Source organism: Xenopus laevis, chromosome 3S (assembly GCF_017654675.1).
Source record: "Xenopus laevis strain J_2021 chromosome 3S, Xenopus_laevis_v10.1, whole genome shotgun sequence".
Taxonomy (NCBI): Eukaryota; Metazoa; Chordata; class Amphibia; order Anura; family Pipidae; genus Xenopus; species Xenopus laevis.
In genome coordinates, this window is record NC_054376.1 from 82,758,518 (window position 1) to 82,780,749 (window position 22,232).

The following is a 22,232-nucleotide window of genomic DNA, read 5'->3' on the forward strand; positions in this document are numbered from 1 at the left end:
TCAAGTACAAGCTACTGTTTTATTATTACAGAGAAAAAGGCGTTTTTTTAAAAATAGGAATTCTTTGATTAAAATAGAGGCTGTGGGTGATGGCCTTTCAGTAATTCGAAGATTTCTGGATAACAAATCCCATACCTGTCCTGCAATGTTCCAGAGAGTATTGAACCTCTCCCCATCTTGTTTTCTGTAAGATCCAGCCTCTCTAGGAGGTTTTTTTTTTTTAATACCTAATCATGTAACTGACTTGCTGCCACATTAGTTATTGACAGCACCAGTCAATGGTTTCTTTTAACAATTGGCAATGTTTCAGACCACACAGTCTTTTCTCAAGGACAGTGTGGTCTGAAACGTTGCCAATTGTTTGGGGTCAGAGCCCATGTCCTAATAAAGGCATTTTAAGAAAAGAAACCATTGACTGGTCCCGCCAATAACTAATGTGGTCTGATTGAACGTGGAAACCGTTGGACGTGCATCAGACTAAAGTGATTTGGAGGTGAAGGGTGCTGACCGTGAAACCTGTCAAACTGACTTGCTGCCAGTTGGTGAGATTATTTATTTATTTATTTATTTTTTTAAAGCATTACACAACTTTTTTTGTTGCACCTGTCAAAAAATATATTGCTGGCATTAAATTCAAAATAAGCATACTTTTTCAGTTTCAACATTCGATATATACTGTAGCACTGAGATGGATTGATTGACAATTGAGGTAACAATATAAATTAAAATGTGCATGCAAGTTATAAAATACAATTCTTTATATACTCTTATCACATAACATTTTGCAAAATTGACGCCCAGGAGGAGACACCAAAGTATATTAAATGGACAATAGGCTCATAAGTTTTGAAATTGTTTATTTGTTTAACTCAAACTTGAGTTCTGGCTAAATGGCATTATAGCCAATATCCATAGGATTAACACTCATATGGAGTATGCCAAAAAAGTGCAGAATATTAAAAGGCTGAACATAAAGAGCACACAAATAAGACATTTGATCAACGTTCACAAAACAAACAAAAAGTCAAATATTGCACATGTAGAATTTACCATAGCAATTACTGGCAAATATTTATGAAAACAAAATATTGCTTTCATTACCATGGAAGCCGACGTAATCCCTTTACACATAATATGGTTAAGTAAAAGGGTACGTGAAGCTTACGAGTTCAGAAAGTAATGTTTGTGCTGCAGTTAACTGGATTCTTTGCAATGATGACTGCATGTCTAACGGCACAAGGGCTGTCGCATACAGAGGAGTGACAGATTGACTTCCTGAGCTGAGGCTTGTGTGCATCAACCAAGAAGTTTTCCCATTACACGTTACAAAACAGTGACAGACAAGGGTGTAGTTTTATGCTGGGTGGCATACAACACAGTCTTTAAGAGGACTTATCTCTCAGAAGACATATTTTTTGTAAGCTGTTATAAAGGTGTGCAGACAATTCCTGCAACAGAAGATCCCGAGGAACAAATCTGATGCTCACAATTTTTTAGGTTTTAAGATTTACAGCAATTACACTCTGGCTATAAAAAGAATTCATAAAATGGCTTGTTAAAGTGAAGGGGAAGAATAACATCAATGTTGTTGATAGAGCAAGCAAAAAGCATAAAACACTGAAGAGATAGTCTTAACCAAATGGCAAGCAGAGCCCAGATTTTCAGATTATCTGAGAGGAAGACATGCATCATAACTGAAACAAGGATGTACTTGGAAATAAACTCTGACACTAAAGCAGAGTACACAAAAAGTATGATAGGTATCATTTTGACAGAACTGGCCAACAATTCTAAGCTCTGTGTGCAACACGACAGGAGTTGATTGCTCAGAAATAAAATGCTATTGCCCAATATCTCCCATGAGCACAGGCTGGCAAGAAGCCCCAGCAGCTTACTGCAAGATGTGTGGGCAGTCCGTAAAAGTGCATAAGCCATCAGACTGAACAGTTTTAATTTACATCTTATTATCCATATCCAGTAGTTTTGGTAGGTTTTTTTAATGGAGAAGGAAAGGTATCACTGGGGGTACCAAGTTGTTAGGCAACCACCCAGTAATTCTAGTCTCTAACTGGTTACCCCAAAGTGCTGTTCTGCTTCTTCCAAAAACACATCAGCGCAGGATACTGCTTGCAGATTAAAGCACTGGATTGGACCATTGGAGGAAAACATTGCTGCATGGTCCTCAGCAAGAAGTAGACTTAATAGTAGGTGACTAATATCACTGGGGGTGCCTTATAACTTGGTAAACCCAAAGATTTCATTTGACTTGTTCTTTAAGGGAGTATATCATTCTAAAGACAGAAGAAGCAGATTGAAAGTGCTGCAAAAGCAGAGATTAGCAATTGCTATACCTTAACTCTGTCCCTTAGACTGGTCTTTAGAAATTAAGGAAGTGCTGTACAGTGTCCTTAATCCATGGCTTTCTAAGCACAACCTCCACCCCACTTTTATACACTGAATAAAACAAAAACAAAGTGCAAGATAAACATCTCACATTCCCAAGTAATTAAGTAAAAAGGAGGAAGATTCTTAGAGAATGGTCATTCTTTTACACAGAACTGTAGGTTGCCAGGCAGCAAGTTTGGTAGACACAAGGGACAGCTTGTATGTTTGACACTTTGAACACACACAATAGACAGTAGACTATTGGAACTTGTGCTTTATCAGTTGACAGGAGTGTCTTAAAGATGACAACTATGTTAACTAAAGTTTTGGCTTAACATACCTGACACAAGTTAAAGGGCTTTAAGTAAAAATCTGCAGTTATAAAGAAACTTGCATTTATCGGCAATTTAGATTTCTTTCACGGTCACCAAAGTTTAAACAATGCTTAAAGGAGAACTAAATGCTAGCCCATACTCCCCCCCCCCCCCAACATCTATTCTGTTTAAGTGTCCCTGTGTGCAGACCTGCCATAAATGTGTAGAGTTGTGTAGATGATTTCAGAGGCACCATCTTACCCTGTCTTCGGATTCTGTTCTGTTAGTTCCCGGACACAGATCTTGAGGGAGCATGTGCAGTTGAATTTACGTCTTGAAATCAGCTCAAACAGCCCCTTCTCCCACAAGTCCATATAAAAGAACAGAAAACAAGGGAAGATTGCCCTTTTGAATTTTGATACACAACTCTGCAGATTTATAGATTTATGGCAAGTTGGCAGCAAGGGACATTTTTAAACAGAATAGCTGATGTGGGGATGGAGCTTGGAGGGAAGGCGAGGATGGGCTAGGGGTTAGTTCTCCTTTACGAGGATAATAAAATATAAATAAGTTGTTCAACTTAAATTCATAGCACCCAATTCAGACTTGTTTCATTAGCTTTCCAGATTACACTGTAATACAAGTAGTTTCACGCACACCAATGATTCCCCAATCTGCCAATAGCTTCATGCTTTAGTATTACATTTTGGTAATTTAATAGTATTGGGGGAAGAAAACAAGAAAAAAAACAAAAAAACTTTTGCTGGAATAGTCACAATCTGTGCTCAATATTAGATGCATCTACTGCCCTGAACAATCTGTATATGTTGTGACCATGTTTCCTCTCCTTTGAGTGACAGTTCTACAGTGCTTGCTAGATCCATGAAATCCACTTTCTGCCCTCATAGGATTTCTACGAGTGCCATCAAAACCGCCAAATGTAAACATTTTTTCCATATCCTCAAACATGTCATTAAACAGTCCTCCTCCAAAAGAAAAGTCCTCAAAGTGTCGTTTATGTCTGTTCTGAGCCTCTTGGTGGCTTCTGAAATGGTTTTGAAAGTGCCTTTTAGATCTACTATTTTGGCTTTCACCAAATAAGTCAAAGTCTTTAAATAAATCATCAAAGTTGAAGTTAAAATGTTTGTGGAAATGCTGGTCACTGCCTCCTTTTCCACCATTTGCAAAGGCATCATGGCCAAACTGATCATACTCCTTCCGTTTACTTTCATCTGATAGCGTCTCATAAGCTGAAAGTAAAAAGACACACATTTAATACAGTGAAGCGGAGATATTATATATAGTCTGACATCACTAAAAAGAGAACTAAACTCTAAATTAAAAAAAAAAAAAAAAACCTTACAGCAAGTCTAAACAATTCAGAATTCACACAAGTGTTCTGAGCATGTCAGAGACACGTCTGTGCGGTCTAGGCAGCTTAGGCTAGTTTCACAGGTAGCGGATTTTTGGCATGCAGATAAATGCAGGACAACAATCTGCCACTACATAAAAAAAAACTCTTGATGTGCTTGAACTTCTTGATTGTGTCAGCCCAGGAGCAGGCACACTGAGTGGATATCATGAACCAAAATGCACATTCAAATGTTTCTACCCCAAAATCTGCTCTTTGTCTGCATGGATAAATGCATAGATGAATGCAAGCAGAGAATCTACACACACACACACACACAATAAATGCAGTATATTGTAAGTTAGGATTCATTTACAGTTTACTGTACCAACATGCATCCAAAATGTTAGTCTGAAAGACTGACTAAATTAGTGTTACATTTACAAGTCAATTTTGACACAATTTGTGAATCAATTTTAATTAAAAAATTTGTGATAGCTTCAGTATAAAATTAGAATACACTAGAAAAGTCAATGAATATGCAACTTCACCAGAACAAAGGTGCAGTTATGATTTTAATTTTGAGTGATTTGACACTTTGGGGCAAAGTTCAAAAAATGTATAACCTTGCTACAGGATTCACATTTTCTTAACTTTCTTGGAATTCTTGGCAATCGATTCAAATTGCTGATAGATTCTATTGGCCAGTTATTTGTTTTATTTCAGCCTTCAGGATACCAGACTAGCATCAAATAACCACTCAAGAATAATATATTGCCTAGAAAGCTATGGCAATGTTACTAAATATCAGTAATGATCAACATTTATTAACTTACTGTTTTCCTGGTACTTTGAATTGTGTTTCTGGAGAATTCTGGACAAATTAATGTTTGCTTTAATATACCCAAAAATCATTATAGAACAGTTAAAGATTGGTAAACCAATAACAATGTTTACTGAACCTGACCCGGACTCCTTTATAAAGGGCTGTGCACTTTTCAACACTTTTTCCAGTTCAGTTGTTTTTAGATAATTCACTAGAAATAGACTTTTTTTTTACAATTACTTTCTATTTGTGACCATTTTTCTAATATTGAAGTGTAAAGTTTCATGTTTGACCATCTGATGTCTTCCTAAAGCAGCTTTGGGGGGGTCCATTGAATGTTCTAAATTGATGCATTTCTTATCTTTGGCCCTGCTTAATAGTGATGTGTGGACTGGCCCAATACCCGTGGGTTCGGGCCAACCTCGCACCTCCGGTTGCTGGTGGCATGCGCATCAGGGTTGAGCTCTTCTTCCTGCTCTCCCCGCCTGCTGGCTTCCCACTTCCTTTTTTATAGACGTTCACTTTATCTCCCCGCCCCTTTTTGTGACGTCATCGGTGGGTCGGCGTGGGTCTATTACAGGAACCCGGAAATCGAGGCTGGGTTAGGGTTGGGTGCGGGTCGGGTTAAACCCGACTCGCACATCACTACTGCTGAAGCAAATACCCGCGTTTCATTAAAGCCAGTTGTTAGACTGGATACAATAGTTGCTAATATTCCACATTTAGTTGCTAATATTCCACATTTACTGCTGAGAAATGTATCAACTAATGTACCAAATGCAACAGTTCGGAATCTGCCCCATGATCACTGAGCTGCTAAACTGAAACACCAGAAACATTAAACTTCAATTATAAAAAGAAAAAAAAAAAAAAAAGGAAAGGAATTGAAATAAAATTTATAGTGAATAATCGGATAACTGAATTGGAAAAAGTGTTTGGAATGTGAACAAACCCTTTAATGGCCCTAGTTTTCTGTAAAACCTTTCACCGTTATGTATTCTGCAATGGAAGCCTTATTTTGTTTGTTTTACTTTGGCGAAGACAAAAATCCAAAAAAAAACATCAGATACGTCATTAAATTGTGCCACACATTTGGCAAATTGCCTACATCAGTGCTCAATATAACAACCCTTTAAAATAATATATCCACAAGTAGATGCTTTGAACGCCTTACCTTCAGCTATTTCTCGAAATTTTGCCTCGGCATCAGGGCTTTTATTCTTGTCAGGATGATATTTCATTGCAAGTTTGTGAAAAGCTTTTTTGATCTGTCGCTCAGAGGCATTTTTTGGAACTCCCAAAATGTCATAATAAGTCTTTTTTGCCAGTATTATTTCTGATATCAGCAAAATACAAACGGCAAATGTGAGTACTGACTGTGCGGATGCCATGGCAAATATTTCCACAGGGCAGACTGAGAAAGAAAAATAAACCGTTATTTCCAAGAAAGCAGTTATAATGAATTGATGTTATCAAGAAAATCTAGTATGCCTTTATTTACAACACTGTCCTTCAAAATAAAAGCAAAATATCTTCCCACAACAGCCATTTTGAAGTACCACTTACAGACATAGACATAATCAGCTGTAAGATTCACACGTTTTAAAAAATAAAATAAAAAGATGCTAATGCTGAACAAAAAGCAGTGCAGGTTAAGCAGCACTAAACAGTAATAAACAGTATTTGCACCGCAGGGTCTATGAAGGACACTTGTTATAACCCTTGGCAATATTATCATTTACCAAAGTGCTAATTTAAATACCCTTATATTTTCTTGTCCCAAGGGACAGATCACTTAAAAGACTAAGCTGTATTTCCTTACACTAGATGGTGCAACAACTGGCAATAAGTGAAATGATGTAATGAATGATGTAAATATTACCAACCGCCCTGGAGCAGTGATCAATCCCTAGTCTAACTTTTCCCCACAGCTAAAATATCCAATGAATGTGACATTTTGCTGTGGTGTATGCCTCCACTTTTTGAAGCTGTAATTCAAAGTCTAATTAAAGTCAGAGATGTCTTATTCAAGGGGATTAAAAATTATAGACAGTAGTCATATCCCAAAGTACCCCCAGTCCAAGGGTTATACATAGTTAAATAGTTTCAAAAGGCAAAAATCGGGAAAGACTTGCTGTTTAGTTTCCAACCTTTTTTTACCCATGAGTCACATTTATATGTAAAACAAGTTGGGAAGCAACACAAACATGAAAAAGTCCCTTGTGGTGCCAAATAAGGGCTGTGATTGGCCATTTGGTAGCCCCTATGTGGATTGGCAACCTACAGGAGACTCTACTTGGCACTTTACTTGGTTTTTATGCAATTAAAACTTGCTTCCAAGCCTGGAATTTAAAAATAAGCACCAGCTTGGAGGCCAGTGAGAGCAACATCCAATGAGTTGGAGAGCAAAATGTTGAGGACGAGGTACTGGTTGGGGGATCACTGGTTTAGACGGATCCCAAATAATATAAAAGTAAAAAAAACTTTATTGGGACCAACTGTAGCATGACGCGTTTCTTGCCAAAGGTGGGCACTTACTCATAGGCTGTATAGCACTGAACACATTAGGCTACAGTATTTCTTGATAACGTTTTTTCACTTTTATAATATTTGGGCTCCGTGTTCACTAAACATTCTTTCCTGATTTTTGCTAAAATAGCCAATGAACCACCTTTAGTTTAATGCCAAATTGCAACAACCCAAACCAGGAAAATATTTGTGCAGAAATGGAAAATACACAGAAAACAAGAGATGACACTGCAATTTCATTGAAAGCAATTCCTCAACATGCAATTGAAAGCTGAATGGATTCCTCAGTTCTCTGGCTCTAGATCTCTTCAAACAATGTAGAGGAAGTCTGTGAACCAGGGGCTGCTGCTGCTACACTTCTGCATAAGTCAGAACCAGCAGTGCACACACGTGCTGCCAATAGCAACTTCATTTATATAAAGAAATAAACTTTAAAACTACTGCAAAAGATAATAATGTAACCTGCAACATTGATGAATTATGCAAACATCCATGCATTAACAATAGAACAGAATAGCAACTCAGCAATTGTTTAGCACACAATGAATTCTTGCCCCACGTTACTATAGGAAGACAAAAACTGTTCCAAACCAACCTAGAGACCTTTACGTTGATACACCCAAGTAAGTACAACATGGCATAGAGACTGGATACAACAGCGGAGTCTCTTTCTCGCAGACAGCAAAAGACATAGCCACCCAGTCGTCGTATAATTGCTCACCGACTTAAAGTCACCACCGCTCGCACACCACAGCAGGTCAAACCGTTAAGTACTTACCTTACGCCCGTTACTCTGACAGCCGCCCCGGGCAAGCACTTATCAGCTCTACGGAAGCCAACCCGCCCACTCCTCCTCTAATGTCCGCGCCACCAGCACAGCTACACGACACGACCCCTTATTGGTCCACTTCGCACCACGTGATTTTAGGCGCACGTGGACTACAGCGCAGTGAAAAGAAACATCACTTCCGCTGACTGGTCTCATTTTGACAGCACAAATAGAGACGTTCCCGATGTGTGTGTAACCATTTTTGATTCAGGCAGTATTTTACGTGAAAACAGCAACAATTTATACATGTAATGTTAAAGGCGGCGTGCCTTTTTATTACCGAAATCGCTAATAGATTGCTGAATGTAATTCACGTTTAAGGCAGTACTAGTATGATTCAGTTATAATGCCAACCCCGCTGCCTTTACGTAGTTCTAACCTACTCAGGTGACAGGAATTAGGGTTTGAGGAGACCTGAAGTGCCCGGATGCGGAAGTACAGAGGTATATTCTGTTCCCGTGGTTACAATGCTGCTTCGTTTTAGACTTTGCGCAAGGTCCTGGTTGTTGGCAGTAGTATAGAATTGAGGATGACTCGATACTGCGCAGCCACGCGTTGCAAGAACCGGGGAGGCCAGGCGGCTGTAATCCAGCGCAAAGTCTCCTTTTACCCGTGAGTTCCTCTGAGTTGAGCTTGAGAAAAAGCGCTATGTTAAAGTACTAATAGGGGAAGTTTTTATTCGGAAAAGTACTCATCCGTAACACATGGAATACTAAAAATACTTTAGGCTATTGGAAGTCGCAGAGGAGCCCCATTATCATGTAAAAGAAAGCGGCTGCAGGTTAACTTCATAGATACCATAGCGCTCTCATGTAACTCCAGTATAGTCTTATAATACGAGACGCGTGGTTTAGTTTTATAATTCACTAGTTTGAGTGAGTGTCGCATGACAGAAGGGAAAGCACCAGGTTCCGATCCCCAAGCTGGTAACACACATGTTTTATTGGACAACGCTTCTGTATTTAACCCACTGTCTCATTGCCTGGCCAGTATGTCTCCTAGGCTCAGGGTTCCCAGTTTATATTTCAAAACCAGCCAAAGGCTATTCAAAAAGTAGCCAAAAGCCATTTTAAAAAGAAGACCAAAAATAGCCCAATTTTACACTGATACAAGGGCATAAGTGTATAAAGTAAAACAATAAGGTTATCAAATCAATTGTCTGGAATTTTCCATTCATTTTTCTACATTAAGGGTAAGGGCACACTGGGAGATTCGGGGAGATTTAGTCGCCCGGCGACTAATCGCCTCTTTGGGGCAACTAATCTCCCCGAACTGCTGCCGCCTGCTAGAATGAAAAATCGTCTGCGGCATGGCACTCACGGCACTTCATTTTCCGAAGTCGCCCGAAGTTTTCCTCGTAAAGCAACTTCGGGCGACTTCGGAAAATCGCCTGCGGCATGGCACTCACGGCACTTAGTTTTACGAAGTCGCCTGAAGTTTCCTCGTGAAGCAACTTCGGAAAACGAAGCGCCGCGAATACCATGCCACAGGCGATTTTTCATTCTAGCAGGGGGAAGCAGTTTGGGGAGATTAGAAAGGTTCAAAGAACCTTTCTAATTCATGTTCCCAAAATGTTAAATTATTGTATGGCCTGTAATGTCAATTAATTGACATGGAAATGGGTTTTGGCATAGACACCCAAAACTGCTTAAATATTTTTAAACAATAGTCATGCATACTTTTAATTTTATTTGTCAAATCATAAGTATACCTGAGTTCCTTGCATAACTATGATCTGAATACATCATGTGTCACTGTTCATTAGAAAGGGCACTCCCTGTCACAATTACCTTGTTTAGTGTCAGAGACAATGTAAGAGAGTCATCCAAGGTGCATGAGCTGACCCGTATGACTTTTAATTTTGTGCATATCTTGATGATAATGCAGTGAGCATATCTATTACATAGACAGTGCCTGAGTGCTCACTGCATTATTGTCAAGATATACACATTTTATTGGACACAAACCCAGCTGCAATTTGTATAGACTTTATATGTTTACATACACTCTCACTACATACATATACACAGGCCAATGATGTCACACACCTATTTTAGCGCCACACTGGATTTAAATCACAGGTTGTTTATTGTATTATGTTCAATTGCTGAAGAAGGCTCAAGTATAGGAGCCGAAACGTCAGAATAAAACCACTACTTTTTTTGCACCAAATAAGTCCTGTGAGTGTGGTTCATTTTTGTAATTTATATAATGATATAACCAGCACACAGGCAGTTGAGAATTCTATTTGTGAGTGCTCCAGCTCTATATATAAATTTACTTTTATATATTATTTTTGAACTTATAACCTGGAGAAACATTATTGCAGCTATATCTTATTTGTCTATGTAAGGGGGAAAAAAAATATTTTTGTAGAACTTACTGACCAAAATAGCTAGTAAGTAACAGCTTTTACACTGTTATGTACAGGGAGAGTAAATTATGGCAAAACTAAAAAAATATGCACTGTTATAAGCAGTTTATGTTTTACACCTGGGTGCCCCAAAAAGCAAGTTTGTACAGCTCATATGTGTATCTTAAGGTGATCAGGTATGCTCTATGACTAATTGATCTAATTGCTATGTCCACCTTTCTATTGTTCCAATTGTTGGAGCAGACTGAATGATTAGAACAACAGGAACTGAAAGAGGCACTATGGCTCTTCTTTACCTTGAAAATTGCAGTAGGTAAATGCATGTAGGCCAATGCATGGTGCATTTGCTGATGAGGAAGCCGCGTGTCTAATGTTTAACATGTACTTCTACAGTACATATCTTAAAGGAAAAATTCACTTATTCAATTGGTACACAGGTATGGTATCCGTTATCCGGAAACCCATTATCCAGAAAGCTCCAAATTATGGAACGGCCATCTCCCATAGACTCTGTTACAATTAAATAATCCACATTTTTAAGAATTATTTTACCTTTCTCTGTAAAAAATAAATCAGTTCCTAGCACTTGATCCAAACTAATATATAATGAATCCTTACCGAAAGCAAAGCCAGCCTTTTGGCTTTATTTTAATGTTTATTTAATGATTTTCTAGTAGACTGAATGGCAGAAAGATCCATTATCCAGAAAACCCCAGGTCCCAAGCAATCTGGATAACAGGTCCCATACCTGTATCACAACAGTGTTCTCGCAAAACTTGGTGAAATATTTTGCTCATCACTACACGAGAGCCATTAATATGTGCAGTAAATTATATCCATATGAACGGTGCTTAATTATGTAATTTGTATTAATATGTGTAAACTTTGCAATATATACCACTTGTAAAATATGAGGGATTTTGAAGATCTCTAAAGCCTAGTGCCTTAAAGGAATTGTTCAGTATAAAAATAAAAACTGGGTAAATAGATACAGTAATCTGTGTAAAATAAAAAATGGTTTTAATATAGTTAGCCAAAAATGTACTATATAAGGCTGCAGTGACTGGATGTCTAATATAATAGCCAGCACATTACTTCCTGCTTCGCAGCTCTCTTGGTTTCCACTGATTGGTTACCAGACAGTAACCAATCAGTGACTAGAGGGGGTCATGTGGGTCATAACTGTTTGCTTTTGAATCTGAGCTGAATGCTAAGGATCGATTGCAAACTCACTGAACAGTTATGTCCCATGCGGCCCCCCTTCAAGTGGCTGACTAAGAGAGCTGAAAAGCAGGAAGTTGTGTTCTGTTAGTCATCCAGTCACTCCAGCCTTTATAGATTACATTTTTGGCTAACTAACTATATTAGAAACATTTTTTATTTTGCACAGCCTATCTATTTCCAAGTATTTATTTTTACACTGAACTGTTCCTTTAATGTGGTCATGGGACTCCTCTGTGATATAGATAATCCTTCAAGATCAGATTATAACTCATACATGAAGGGGTCCTGGCTTTATTTTTCTCATTTTGAGAGAGCAAGACGTGGTACTTTAGTATAGATTATAATTAATATAGATTATAATTTCATTTTGAGAGTGTATATGGTCATTTAACCAAGACTTTATTCAGGAGAGTACCTATGATGTGCTGTAGGGCAGCTCTTTCACTCTTTTGTGCCTGCAACATAAATAAAATCCAGGGGAATGTGACATATAACACAGAGAGGCAATGCAGAGCTTTTGTCGCTTTTCATGGGCAAGGAACTAGAACAAATTATTATAATATAACATTTCACCCAATACAACAATGGAGGTTAGATTTGTAAAAAATGAAAGTGTATTCTATTTATATTTTTGCTCACTCACACATTTTACATTACACACACATGTATGCTTACCAGTCTTTTTGTTCAGAATTTGGGAAGTGCTGTATTCCATCAATTTTTTAACTTGACATCCTGTACAGGTTTCCTTTGCATGACAGGGGAAGGCTTCAAGAATGGCTTCGAAATATGAAACAGTACAAATTGTATCCCACCAAGCATCAGGTCTTGTGCAGTGATCATTTTACTGCTGATTCCTTCAATATAAGATGGGGTATTCAGTATCTGAAACCTAACGCTATCCCTACTTTATTCTCTTTCACAGAAAAAATCCAGGTATGTAATCCTTTGTTATTTTGCTATAATACAGTATTAAAAGGCATTGAATTGTTTTTTTGTGATAGGGTTTCCTTTACAGATGTGATTGAAGCTTGCTTGTATCATAGGTCTCCAGATTGGCTCTTATGCCCAAAGCCCCCAGAATGCATTGCACTTGAACTGAAATTTTGCCCCATAGTAAAAGTACATACTATATCTTACATGTCAAAACCAGCGGATTGTTTTCTGTCATCTGAATGATATCTGCAAAGTACTAAAGCTGTCTAGTATTGGATTAATTGTGGACTTAAGGTACTTAATAACAGGCTGCTATTTTGATTTTAGTATAGATGACTGTGTTTGTTTAGTCATTTAAAAGTCAGTATAATAAGAAAGTGTTGTATATGAGACAAACAGGCGGCCAGCTAAGGGTGGAATGTTCAAGTTTTTCACCTTAAAGGAGAACTAAACTCCCTTGCTATTAAAAATCGCTACCCCTATCCTACATAGCCCCTCTCTGCTCCTTCAAGCCTAGGTGTTACCTCCTGTAATTGCCCCTAATTCTTTACTTAACTCTCCTTGCAGAGTCGGCGGAACTCACGGGCGCCATCTTCTGGCTCTTCGTTCTTCTTCAGGTCTTCTTCCTTCCCTCCGGCAATTTCCATCACTTACTGCGCACGCGCAGTAGTCACGAACCGGTAAACTGCTCCAACTGCGTATGCGCCGATACGCCCCTCGGTTCCCAAAGTAGACCAAAGAGGTGAAGATGGTGCCCTTCAGCTCCGCTACGCTGACTCTGCAAGGAGAATTGAGTAAAGAATTAGGGGCAATTACAGGAGGTAACACCTAGGCTGGGGGGAGCAGAGAGGGGGCTATGTAGGGTAGGGGGTAGCGATTTTTAATAGCAAGGGGGTTTAATTCTCCTTTAATGTATGCATATTACATTTGCTGGAAAACACAGCTTTGCATATTAACTGGCTCTGCCCATCAGTTATATAAATACATTTTGTGACAGAGATATCACTTTAGATATATGCTGTTATTTCTTATTTTATCTAGGATATAGCTGAGTTGGAACTTACCATAAAGGAAGGGACGCAAGATGGTGTGAAGGTTGATACAGACACTGTGCCATCACAGGATTTTTGTCCAAATGTAACAAACAATTTGAGTCATGGTTTTGATACAGATGAATATGTTGACCCTGATGACAAACAGGTTTATCTGAAGAATACAATCGATGGAATTACAGTTTCACAAAATAAGACAAAAGACTTGTATGTTCCAAATTCTGAATATGAAATCCAGCCCCATTTGATAACACCCTCTAAATTCCGTCAGACCTCTGTGGAAAATATGATTGTTAGCTCTGTAGCTGACTTAAACAGCCAAAGTAATCAGGTGTACTTTGAGCTTCAAACAGACCAGAATTATGTAGCAGAAAATGTTGACACATTTCAAGTAGACCATTTCAGTGATGTGCAAAAAGAGACATTTCCTCTCAGTTTGGTTAAGCAAACTAAACAGATGGATGCAGAGAAAGATTCTGTTATTACTATAATTGTACCAGGTGGACAAGATGGAAGTGCCATTTCTGATAATCTTCAGTTTACCAGTTCAGAAAAGCTTGGCTTTGAAAATGATGCAAACAGCACTAATGAAATCTTAGAATCTGAACATTCATATTGCAGGCAAATTACTGACCGACATTATCTCAGGCAAAAGATTGCAAAATTGCAGTCAAAAATAGCAGTCCTAGAAGCACAAGAAAATGCAACACTGTCCCGTCTCCGATTACTGGAGTCAGTCATTGCAAAACTAAAGCAAGAAAATCTGCTATCTGATGAAAAACTTAAGATTCTGGAAAACTGTGGGAGCAGTGTTGATATTGTCATAGTATAATAAATATTTATTTCTCTTGTGTCCCTAATGAATGCATGTTGTCTTGCAGTCATAGCAATTTATACCAGATGCTATTTGTAACACAAATTATAAGGATAGTGTTATTTGTAAAAGAGATTATACATTTCCTAATTTATGTAACAATATTTGGGTGTCCTGGGCTTGGTACCAGAGACATCCCTGGAGTAATTTTGCATTCCTAGATGCCAGAGAACTTAATGCCAACAGCTGCTTTATCTGATATTTTCTATTGATTTAAGGGATTGCAATATAAATCTGAGTGAAAAATGAAAGTCTAAACAGATACCTATTACTGGGAGAAGTGTGTTAGGATAATTTATGTCTGGTAATTTTTTTCATAAACTGGTAGTTCCAGCATGGTTGAATGATCTTCAGAAACAATAACTGATTGTGCACAGTTGTAAAAGTAGTACAAAGTAGGGATGCACCGAATCCACTATTTTGTATTCGGCCGAACCCCCGAATATTTCGCAAAAGATTCGGCCAAATACCGAATCTGAATCCGAATTTGCTTATGCAAATTGGGGGTGGGAAGTGGAAAACATTTTTACTTCAAAAAGTCTTGTGCTTTCCCTCCCAGTCCCCAATTTGCAAATGTAAATTCAGATTCGGTTCAGCCTGGCAGAAGGATTCAGCCGAAAAAGGCAGAATCCTGGACAAATACCCAACCGAATCCTGGATTCGGTGCATCCCTAGTACAAAGTGTGCATAATGCTGTTTACCATTCATAGTCAGATGCAAATCTTTAGGCTCCATACCACAAGCACAAAGTTTTTAAAAATAAGTTGCCTTAAGGCACTTTAAGTAAAGTTTTTTTTTTACAAATAATGCTGCTGCTGCTTTTATTGATCTAAAAAATAAATTGCATTATGGGGAAAAATGGTTCTTTGTATCTGCTTCTTTTGGAAGTACCATACGCAATTGTTGCTTCACTTTGAAACATTCAGGTATATCTCAGGGGAGAAACTGCACACCAGGTAATTATCATTAGCCTTATGGTTTATCTTGTTCTTGTATGCTAATCTTACTCAACCAAGCTGTCATCATCTAGTTCATTTATTTTCTTTTTTTTTTTAAGTTGAATGTAATATGAAGTAATTCCCTGATTAAGAGGACCCGGTATTAATGAAACATTGGTATAAATGTAGTTGTCTTAAATATGTCATGCATCTTTCACTTTTTGTAGGATTCTCTATTTCACAGCAAATACTGAAACATTTTTGCTAATACAGGTATTAAAGACATACTGACACTAGCAATTAAACCATTTTTACATCTATCATAATATTGGCTTTGTTTGCTACTTATAATTTTGCCATAAAGTATTTGCTCAAAGATTTTACATTACCTTTCTGACTCTCTGTGTTCGTTTATGAGGGGGCTGCCATATTTTTGCAGCAGCAGTCCATTAGCATTAGAAACTTTAACTGACAGGCTGAGATGGGACAGTCAGTTTGGCAAAATAGTCATGTTTAGTAGGGATGCACTGAATCCAGGATTCTGCTTTTTTCAGCAGGATTCGGATTTGTCTGAATCCTTCTGCCCGGCCGAACCAAATCCAAATCCTGATTTGCATATGCAAATTAGGGGCGGGAGGAAAATCATAACTTTATGTCACAAAACAAGGAAGCAAAAATGTTTTCCCCTTGCCACCCCTAATTTGCATATACAAATTAGGATTCGCTTCGGTATTCAGCCGAATCTTTCACAAAGGATTCGGGGGTTCAGCCGAATCCAAAAAGTGGATTCGGTGCATCCCTAATGTTTAGGAACATCAACTAACAATTACTTTTAATGTACATTGATATTTTAAAAAGTAGTTTTTTAGCCTCAGTATCATTGTAAGTTAGTAAAATATTGTAGCTGAAAACACCTTCCAGGTAGCTATGCCAAGAATTTAAGATTGCATATCTCAAGTGGAATAACTACATTTTATCCTCTTTTTTTTTTTTTTTTTACATTTTTCTTTAACATATATATAAATTGTCTCTCACTGATAATTAACCATATTGACCCCAGCAGGTCAGTGTTGTGCAGGAAACTTGAACTCATTTAGCTTTGTGCAACACATGTAACTCACTTTCCATCATGATTTAAATGTTCTCTTTTTGAAGCTAACTCACTCAAAATTATAATTGAGACTAACTCACACATAATCAGTGCATTGAAAGCAGAGCAGCTTGTGGTTGTTAAACTCTTCTGTGAGCAAGGGTACTCAGATACAGATATGCAATCTATTTATCCAGAATGCTTGGGACCTGGAATCTTTTGGATAAGGGATATTTCTGCAATTTGGATATCCATGTATGTGCTGCATTATATTGCTGATTCAGTTCAGTTACTAGGAATAAAAGCTATGCGTTGGGTGTGGTAAGTTGATCATTGTCACCATGGAAACTGTGACAGGAAGCTTCACCAAAAATCTGTGCTTTTTAAGGTTATTGGTAAAAGTAATTGCACATTACTTCAACTCTAAAACAATATCACAGCAGCAATTCTTCAGGTATGTTAATGAGCAGCCAGACATACACTGTTTTCAATTGCAAGTACATCTGCAACCAACTTTAATACCAGGAACAATTTTAATAATTAATACCTGGATGGTTTGTGTGTGTGTAGCCCTGTGTAGGTTAAAGGCAATGTCCAGCGTAAAATGTTTTTTGCATGATGTAAGGAAATGTAATTAAAACAACTTTGTAATACGCATTTGTTAAAATGCTCAATTATGTTAAAGATTGTCAATGTAATTCACAACTTAATACAACTTAAACTCATGGAACCCACAGTTTCACCCATAGGTCAGGAATGTTTGGGCCAACCAAATAAGGAAAATATAAAAAAATGTTCAATTTATAGAGGTAACTTGAGGAAAGTTAATCTCCCATATATTGCCTCAGCAGCATGGCATACTGAGAAGCAGTATAATAAGACATAGGGGCAGATATACTTCCCTCCGGAATTGCGCCAGCGACGGCTTCGCTAACATCATAACACTTCGGCAGGCGTATATTTGCCAGGACAACACTAATTCACGAAAATCAGAAGTTGCGTCCAGGGCACCGAACGCTTGCGAAGTTGCGCTAACGTTAATGCGGCAAGCAAAGCGAAGTTACACTAGCGTGGCTAATTTGCATACGGCGGGAAGTTAAAGTTAAATGGACGTATATGTTGCAGCAAATACATTACACTACACAAGCCCAGGGAACCTTAATAAAATAAAATAGAGTTGTTATATTGCCCTACACATGTGCCCAGTGTATAGTTTATGTGCCATATGTTAGGAAATGTAGGGGGAAAGAAGGGTACCTCCCCAAAAAAATTACGATCTTTTGCAGTCTATCACCCTGTAAAAAGTAAGACGCCAGGGTTTTTTGGGACTTAGAAAAATTTTCAAACATTTTTTAACCAAGTCCTATCTACTTTATTGCACTTCCCTTGGTCTGATGTGGCGATGGCAAGTCTGGCGCAAGAGGTAACGTTCAGTCAAATCTCAAACTTAGTGAATTAGCGTAGTTACATTCGTTGGCCAGAGCGCAACTTCGCATGGCGTTAGGGTGCGAAGTACCGCTAGAGTCTATCTCCTTCGGTAACGAAGTTACGCAAAGTAATGCTGACAAATTTTCACTAGTGTTAGTCATTTTGCCCTTTAGTAAATTTGCCCCTGTCAGGGAACTGGGAGTTCCCTCTGGGGAGGTTGTCAGGATCTAGGAGGAAGCCCCTCAGGAGGGATCAGGAACGTGGAATCCAGGGATTAAGCAGAAGGGGTAGTCAAGTTCGGGCAACTGGTCAAAAGGCAGGCAGAATACAAACAGAGTCCAAAGTCCAGGCAGGTAGTCAACAACAAGAGATCAATCAAGAATATCCTCAGGGATAACAGGAATAGCAACAGGGAACCCAGGAATCTACACAGGAACAAGATCCTATTTTCGGGCGCCATCTTGGCGCCTCAGGCGTCCTTTTAAAGGGGATTTTTGGCGCCCTTGCGTCGGCGTCAGCACGTCTGCGACCGACGCGCTGCGCCTGCGTCCGTCGCGCCATTGTGATGTCTTCGCGCCTGCGCACTTGCGCGCAGGCGTCTCTGCGCCGGCGCCGCTACCCACGTGGCGGCCATGGGCGCCGCCATTTTGGGAGCGGCGTCGGAAGAGGTAGTTGCGCCGCCCGGAGCTCCTGGTCCTGCTCCGGGCGGCGATCGTGACAGCCCCATAGAGAGGGACTCCACACATTGAAATGATTACTCACCACATTAGGGAAGTGGCCCAGTTGCACTGCCCTGAGCCCTCAGCATAGGGAGTAGACAACTGAAAGGATAAATATGGAGCAGGCACTCTGAAGTCAAAGCAAAGTAAAAAGATTTATTGTGTCCTTGCCTTATGCGTTTTGTGTCTTCAACACTTAATCATAGGCAGAAGCAGTAGCAAAGGACTGACAAAAAGTTCTTTCAATTGCAACTGCATTAACTAATTATCTGACACATGACTGAAAATTTGTAAATCATACACTGGAAAGTGGCTTAGAATTACAGTTTCATTATGCAAAATTTAAAAATGTATGGACATCTGCTTTAAAGCGGTTATTCAGCTTCCAAGCACAGTTTCAGTTCATTTGGTTTCAGATAGAACACTAGGGGCCCATTTACTTAGCTCGAGTGAAGGAATAGAGGAAAAAAACTTAGAATTTCGAATGTTTTTTTTGGCTACTTCGACCATCGAATGGGGTACTTCTACTACGACTTCGAAACAAACGATTCGATCTAAAAATCATTCGACCATTTGATAGTCTAATTTTTGTCTCTTTAAAAAAAACTTCAACCCCCTAGTTCGCCACCTAAAAGCTGCCGAAGTCAATGTTAGCCTATGGGGAAGGTCCCCATAGGCTTAGATATCTTTTTTTGGTCGAACAAAAATCGTTCGATCGATGGATCAAAAACCTTCGAATAGAACGATTTGAAGGATTTAATTGTTTGATCGAACGATTTTCCGTTCGATCGAACAAATAGCGCTAAATCCTTCGACTTTGATATTCGAAGTCGAAGGATTTAACTTCAACACTCGAATATCGAGGATTAATTAACCCTCGATATTCGACCATAAGTAAATTTGCCCCTAGAAATAACCTTTTTTAAAACTGTGTTCTATTCTTTATTTTGACTTGTTTGTTCTAAAATTAAAGTTTATACTTTAATGTTCCTCAATCTGGTGCTTCAGGCTGGCAGATTCTGAATCTGAAAAACATGTTTGGAAGGTGAAAAAACCCTTTAAACTGGCTTTATGTTATGTATTTATGTTAATCAAACAGTAGATGGTGCTATAGTAATCCAGATCAAATTGGATACATTTTAGCTTGCAAAATAAATTGACTGTACTGCCCAGTGTCTCTTCTGTGTATGGAACCCCTACTTTATAATAACCGTTACTTCTTTTTTTGCTGAATGTCTGATTTAAACATTGAACGATGAATAATATGTTGCTAAAATGCTGAAGTTTAGGGGATTTTATGGTATTTGTCTGGACTTATTTTCCACATACCATCAGATTCTGTGCCACTTCTTGAAGCTGTAATCGTCTATACAAAATGTACATGGCGCTTTCTATTTAAAAGGTAATTGTTGGGCAGCTTTGAGCATTTTCTCACCTGTTCACAGAGCAGTAGGGCAGCAAACTGCTCAAAATCCATGCCATTACCCTTACACATTTTTTTTTATAGAAGCTTAAACACTGGAAATTATTTCATAGGCCCTGGGAAAGAGGGGAAGCAATAGGGTTTACATTATTACAGATGCAACAAAGGAAAGCTGTGGATAACATTATAGGACTAGGAGAAAGGGGAAACTGTGGGGGCAAATGCATGTTGCTGAGAGAGAGGGGCAAATTGGGGGGCAATATTGTGGAGCTGAGGGTCAGTGGTTGAGGTTAGTGCAATTAACTGAGTGATGGTAAGATGAGATACTGGACATTAATTTCTGGAAGATATTGTACTGTAGGATTATCTATGGAGGATGTGATGGAAGCATGGCAATCTGGTTTATTCATTGGGTGGGAAGGGCTGCTGTGGGGGTTAATTAATGGGACAGGGATATGTTATGTTAGAGAGAAGAGAGGGGCATGCTGTTTTGGGTTTAATTCAGTGGCAGAGTGACTTCTGGAAATTAATTCAATGGTGGAAAGAGGGGCTAGTGGAGGAGATTATTCAAGGTACAGTAAGAAGCCTGTAATTTGGGGTTAATTCATGGAGTGGGAGAAGGAGTGAGACTGAAACAAAGAGAACTAGGAGTGCAGTGGAAATTGTGTATTTTTCTTTTTTCTGAGTTCGTTCATGGGGCCAATGTAGAGGGGAAACTGTGGAAGCTTAATTGTTAGCAGAAAAGGGCCTGTTGCAGGGGTTAAACCATTGGCTAAGAGGATGAGGCCGCTGTGGGGAGGACACATGGCTGAAAAAGGAGTGCATGTGAAAATGAATCCATTGGCTGAGAGGGACTACTTTCAGAGTTATGTGTGCTTCACATATTTAATATTTGTAAAAAAAAAAACTTTGGGTTGTATTCTTCAGTTAAATACAAGATATTTCTTATATTTTCTAGTATTTAAGGAAAATATTGGTTTTTTTACAACTGTAACAGCATTTTGATATTTTATTTGAGCAAATTAGATCAAACCTTTTAAAAAGTCTGGGAACCTCTTTACTAGGATCAACTACTTTGTTGTGTTTGGTTCTATGTATTATGTTGTAAATGACATTTGCAGCTGTTCAGGATAGGATCACACTCAATTCTTTATCATTTTCCAAATTTTTTCACATCTTTGGGACATTAGATGTAAAGCTGGCTACCCCATTAAATAGCACATAGAAATGCATCGAATAGTTAACCTGTCAGCACCAGAATTGCATTATTACATCTATTTCAATGTTGCTCAATCTGAAAACATAAATGTAAACAAAGCAATGCGTGCATATCTAGATGTGATACTAATTACAATACTGTTGGAAATACTATACTGTTGAGTCTGATATTGAACTTGTTTAAAAGACAAGCCAACAGTCACCAGTAACAAAACAATGTATAACTTACAGATCTAACATGTTGATTGTGTGTAAATAATTGTTTACCATATAATTGTTTATTTATAATTAAATGTATTTCAACTAAAATAAATATTTAAATAATATATGAAAATAATTTCCTTTAACCCTTTATATCTAATTAAATGTATTTCAACTAAAATAAATATTTAAATAATATATGAAAATAATAGATTTCCTTTAACCTTGGTCATTCCTATAAAAAATAAAAATAAAGCACAGAAATGTGGAATCATCAGGTCTGGTGTTCTTTATTGAACTTAAAGTGTTAGATCATTTATGTCACAATAAGGTACATGCTTGATTATATTTGCATTGAAAATACAAAAAGTGTACCATGAGTATAATGATTGTATTTCAAAGCACATCATTACAGACTTTAGTACCAAAACAAAACATTGCAATCAATACTTTAATATCAGAAATGAATATATTAGCTGTATCTCTGTTCAATTGTGTTTTTTGTTTCATAACTGACACTG

At 38.2% G+C, this 22,232-nt stretch overlaps 2 protein-coding genes across 5 annotated transcripts; one reads left to right on the top strand and one right to left on the bottom strand.

Annotated features, from left to right (window-relative positions):
- Positions 1-840: 840 nt before the first annotated feature.
- On the bottom strand, positions 841-8,311 carry dnajb9.S (DnaJ heat shock protein family (Hsp40) member B9 S homeolog). 3 transcript variants are annotated; one of them, XM_018255895.2, is made up of 3 exons: positions 8,184-8,311; positions 6,051-6,290; positions 841-3,949 (listed from the first exon to the last, which is right to left on the bottom strand). In XM_018255895.2, exons 2-3 carry the CDS (start codon positions 6,265-6,267, stop codon positions 3,501-3,503), a joined length of 666 nt encoding a protein of 221 aa, XP_018111384.1. In that variant the 5' UTR covers positions 6,268-6,290; positions 8,184-8,311; the 3' UTR covers positions 841-3,500. The 3 variants fall into 3 exon arrangements, with proteins under 3 accessions (XP_018111384.1, XP_018111386.1, XP_018111385.1); XM_018255897.2 differs by lacking the exon at positions 8,184-8,311 and adding an exon at positions 8,127-8,152; XM_018255896.2 differs by lacking the exon at positions 8,184-8,311 and adding an exon at positions 8,001-8,140.
- Positions 8,312-8,391: 80 nt separating this feature from the next.
- Positions 8,392-14,680, top strand: thap5.S (THAP domain containing 5 S homeolog). 2 transcript variants are annotated; one of them, XM_018254476.2, is made up of 3 exons: positions 8,392-8,677; positions 12,576-12,768; positions 13,810-14,680. In XM_018254476.2, the coding sequence occupies exons 2-3, from the start codon at positions 12,622-12,624 to the stop codon at positions 14,650-14,652; spliced, it is 990 nt and encodes a 329-aa protein (XP_018109965.1). In that variant the 5' UTR covers positions 8,392-8,677; positions 12,576-12,621; the 3' UTR covers positions 14,653-14,680.
- Positions 14,681-22,232: the final 7,552 nt, after the last annotated feature.

Bases quoted from the DNA above. Each gene is read 5' to 3' on its own strand.
- dnajb9.S (XM_018255895.2), bottom strand. From the start codon at position 6,267: ATGGCATCCGCACAGTCAGTACTCACATTTGCCGTTTGTATTTTGCTG. The intron at 3,950-6,050 runs GTAAGGCGTTCA...TTTTACTTTCAG, and splicing joins ATTTCGAGAAATAGCTGAAG to CTTATGAGACGCTATCAGAT.
- thap5.S (XM_018254476.2), top strand. From the start codon at position 12,622: ATGAAACAGTACAAATTGTATCCCACCAAGCATCAGGTCTTGTGCAGT. The intron at 12,769-13,809 runs GTATGTAATCCT...TATTTTATCTAG, and splicing joins CTTTCACAGAAAAAATCCAG to GATATAGCTGAGTTGGAACT.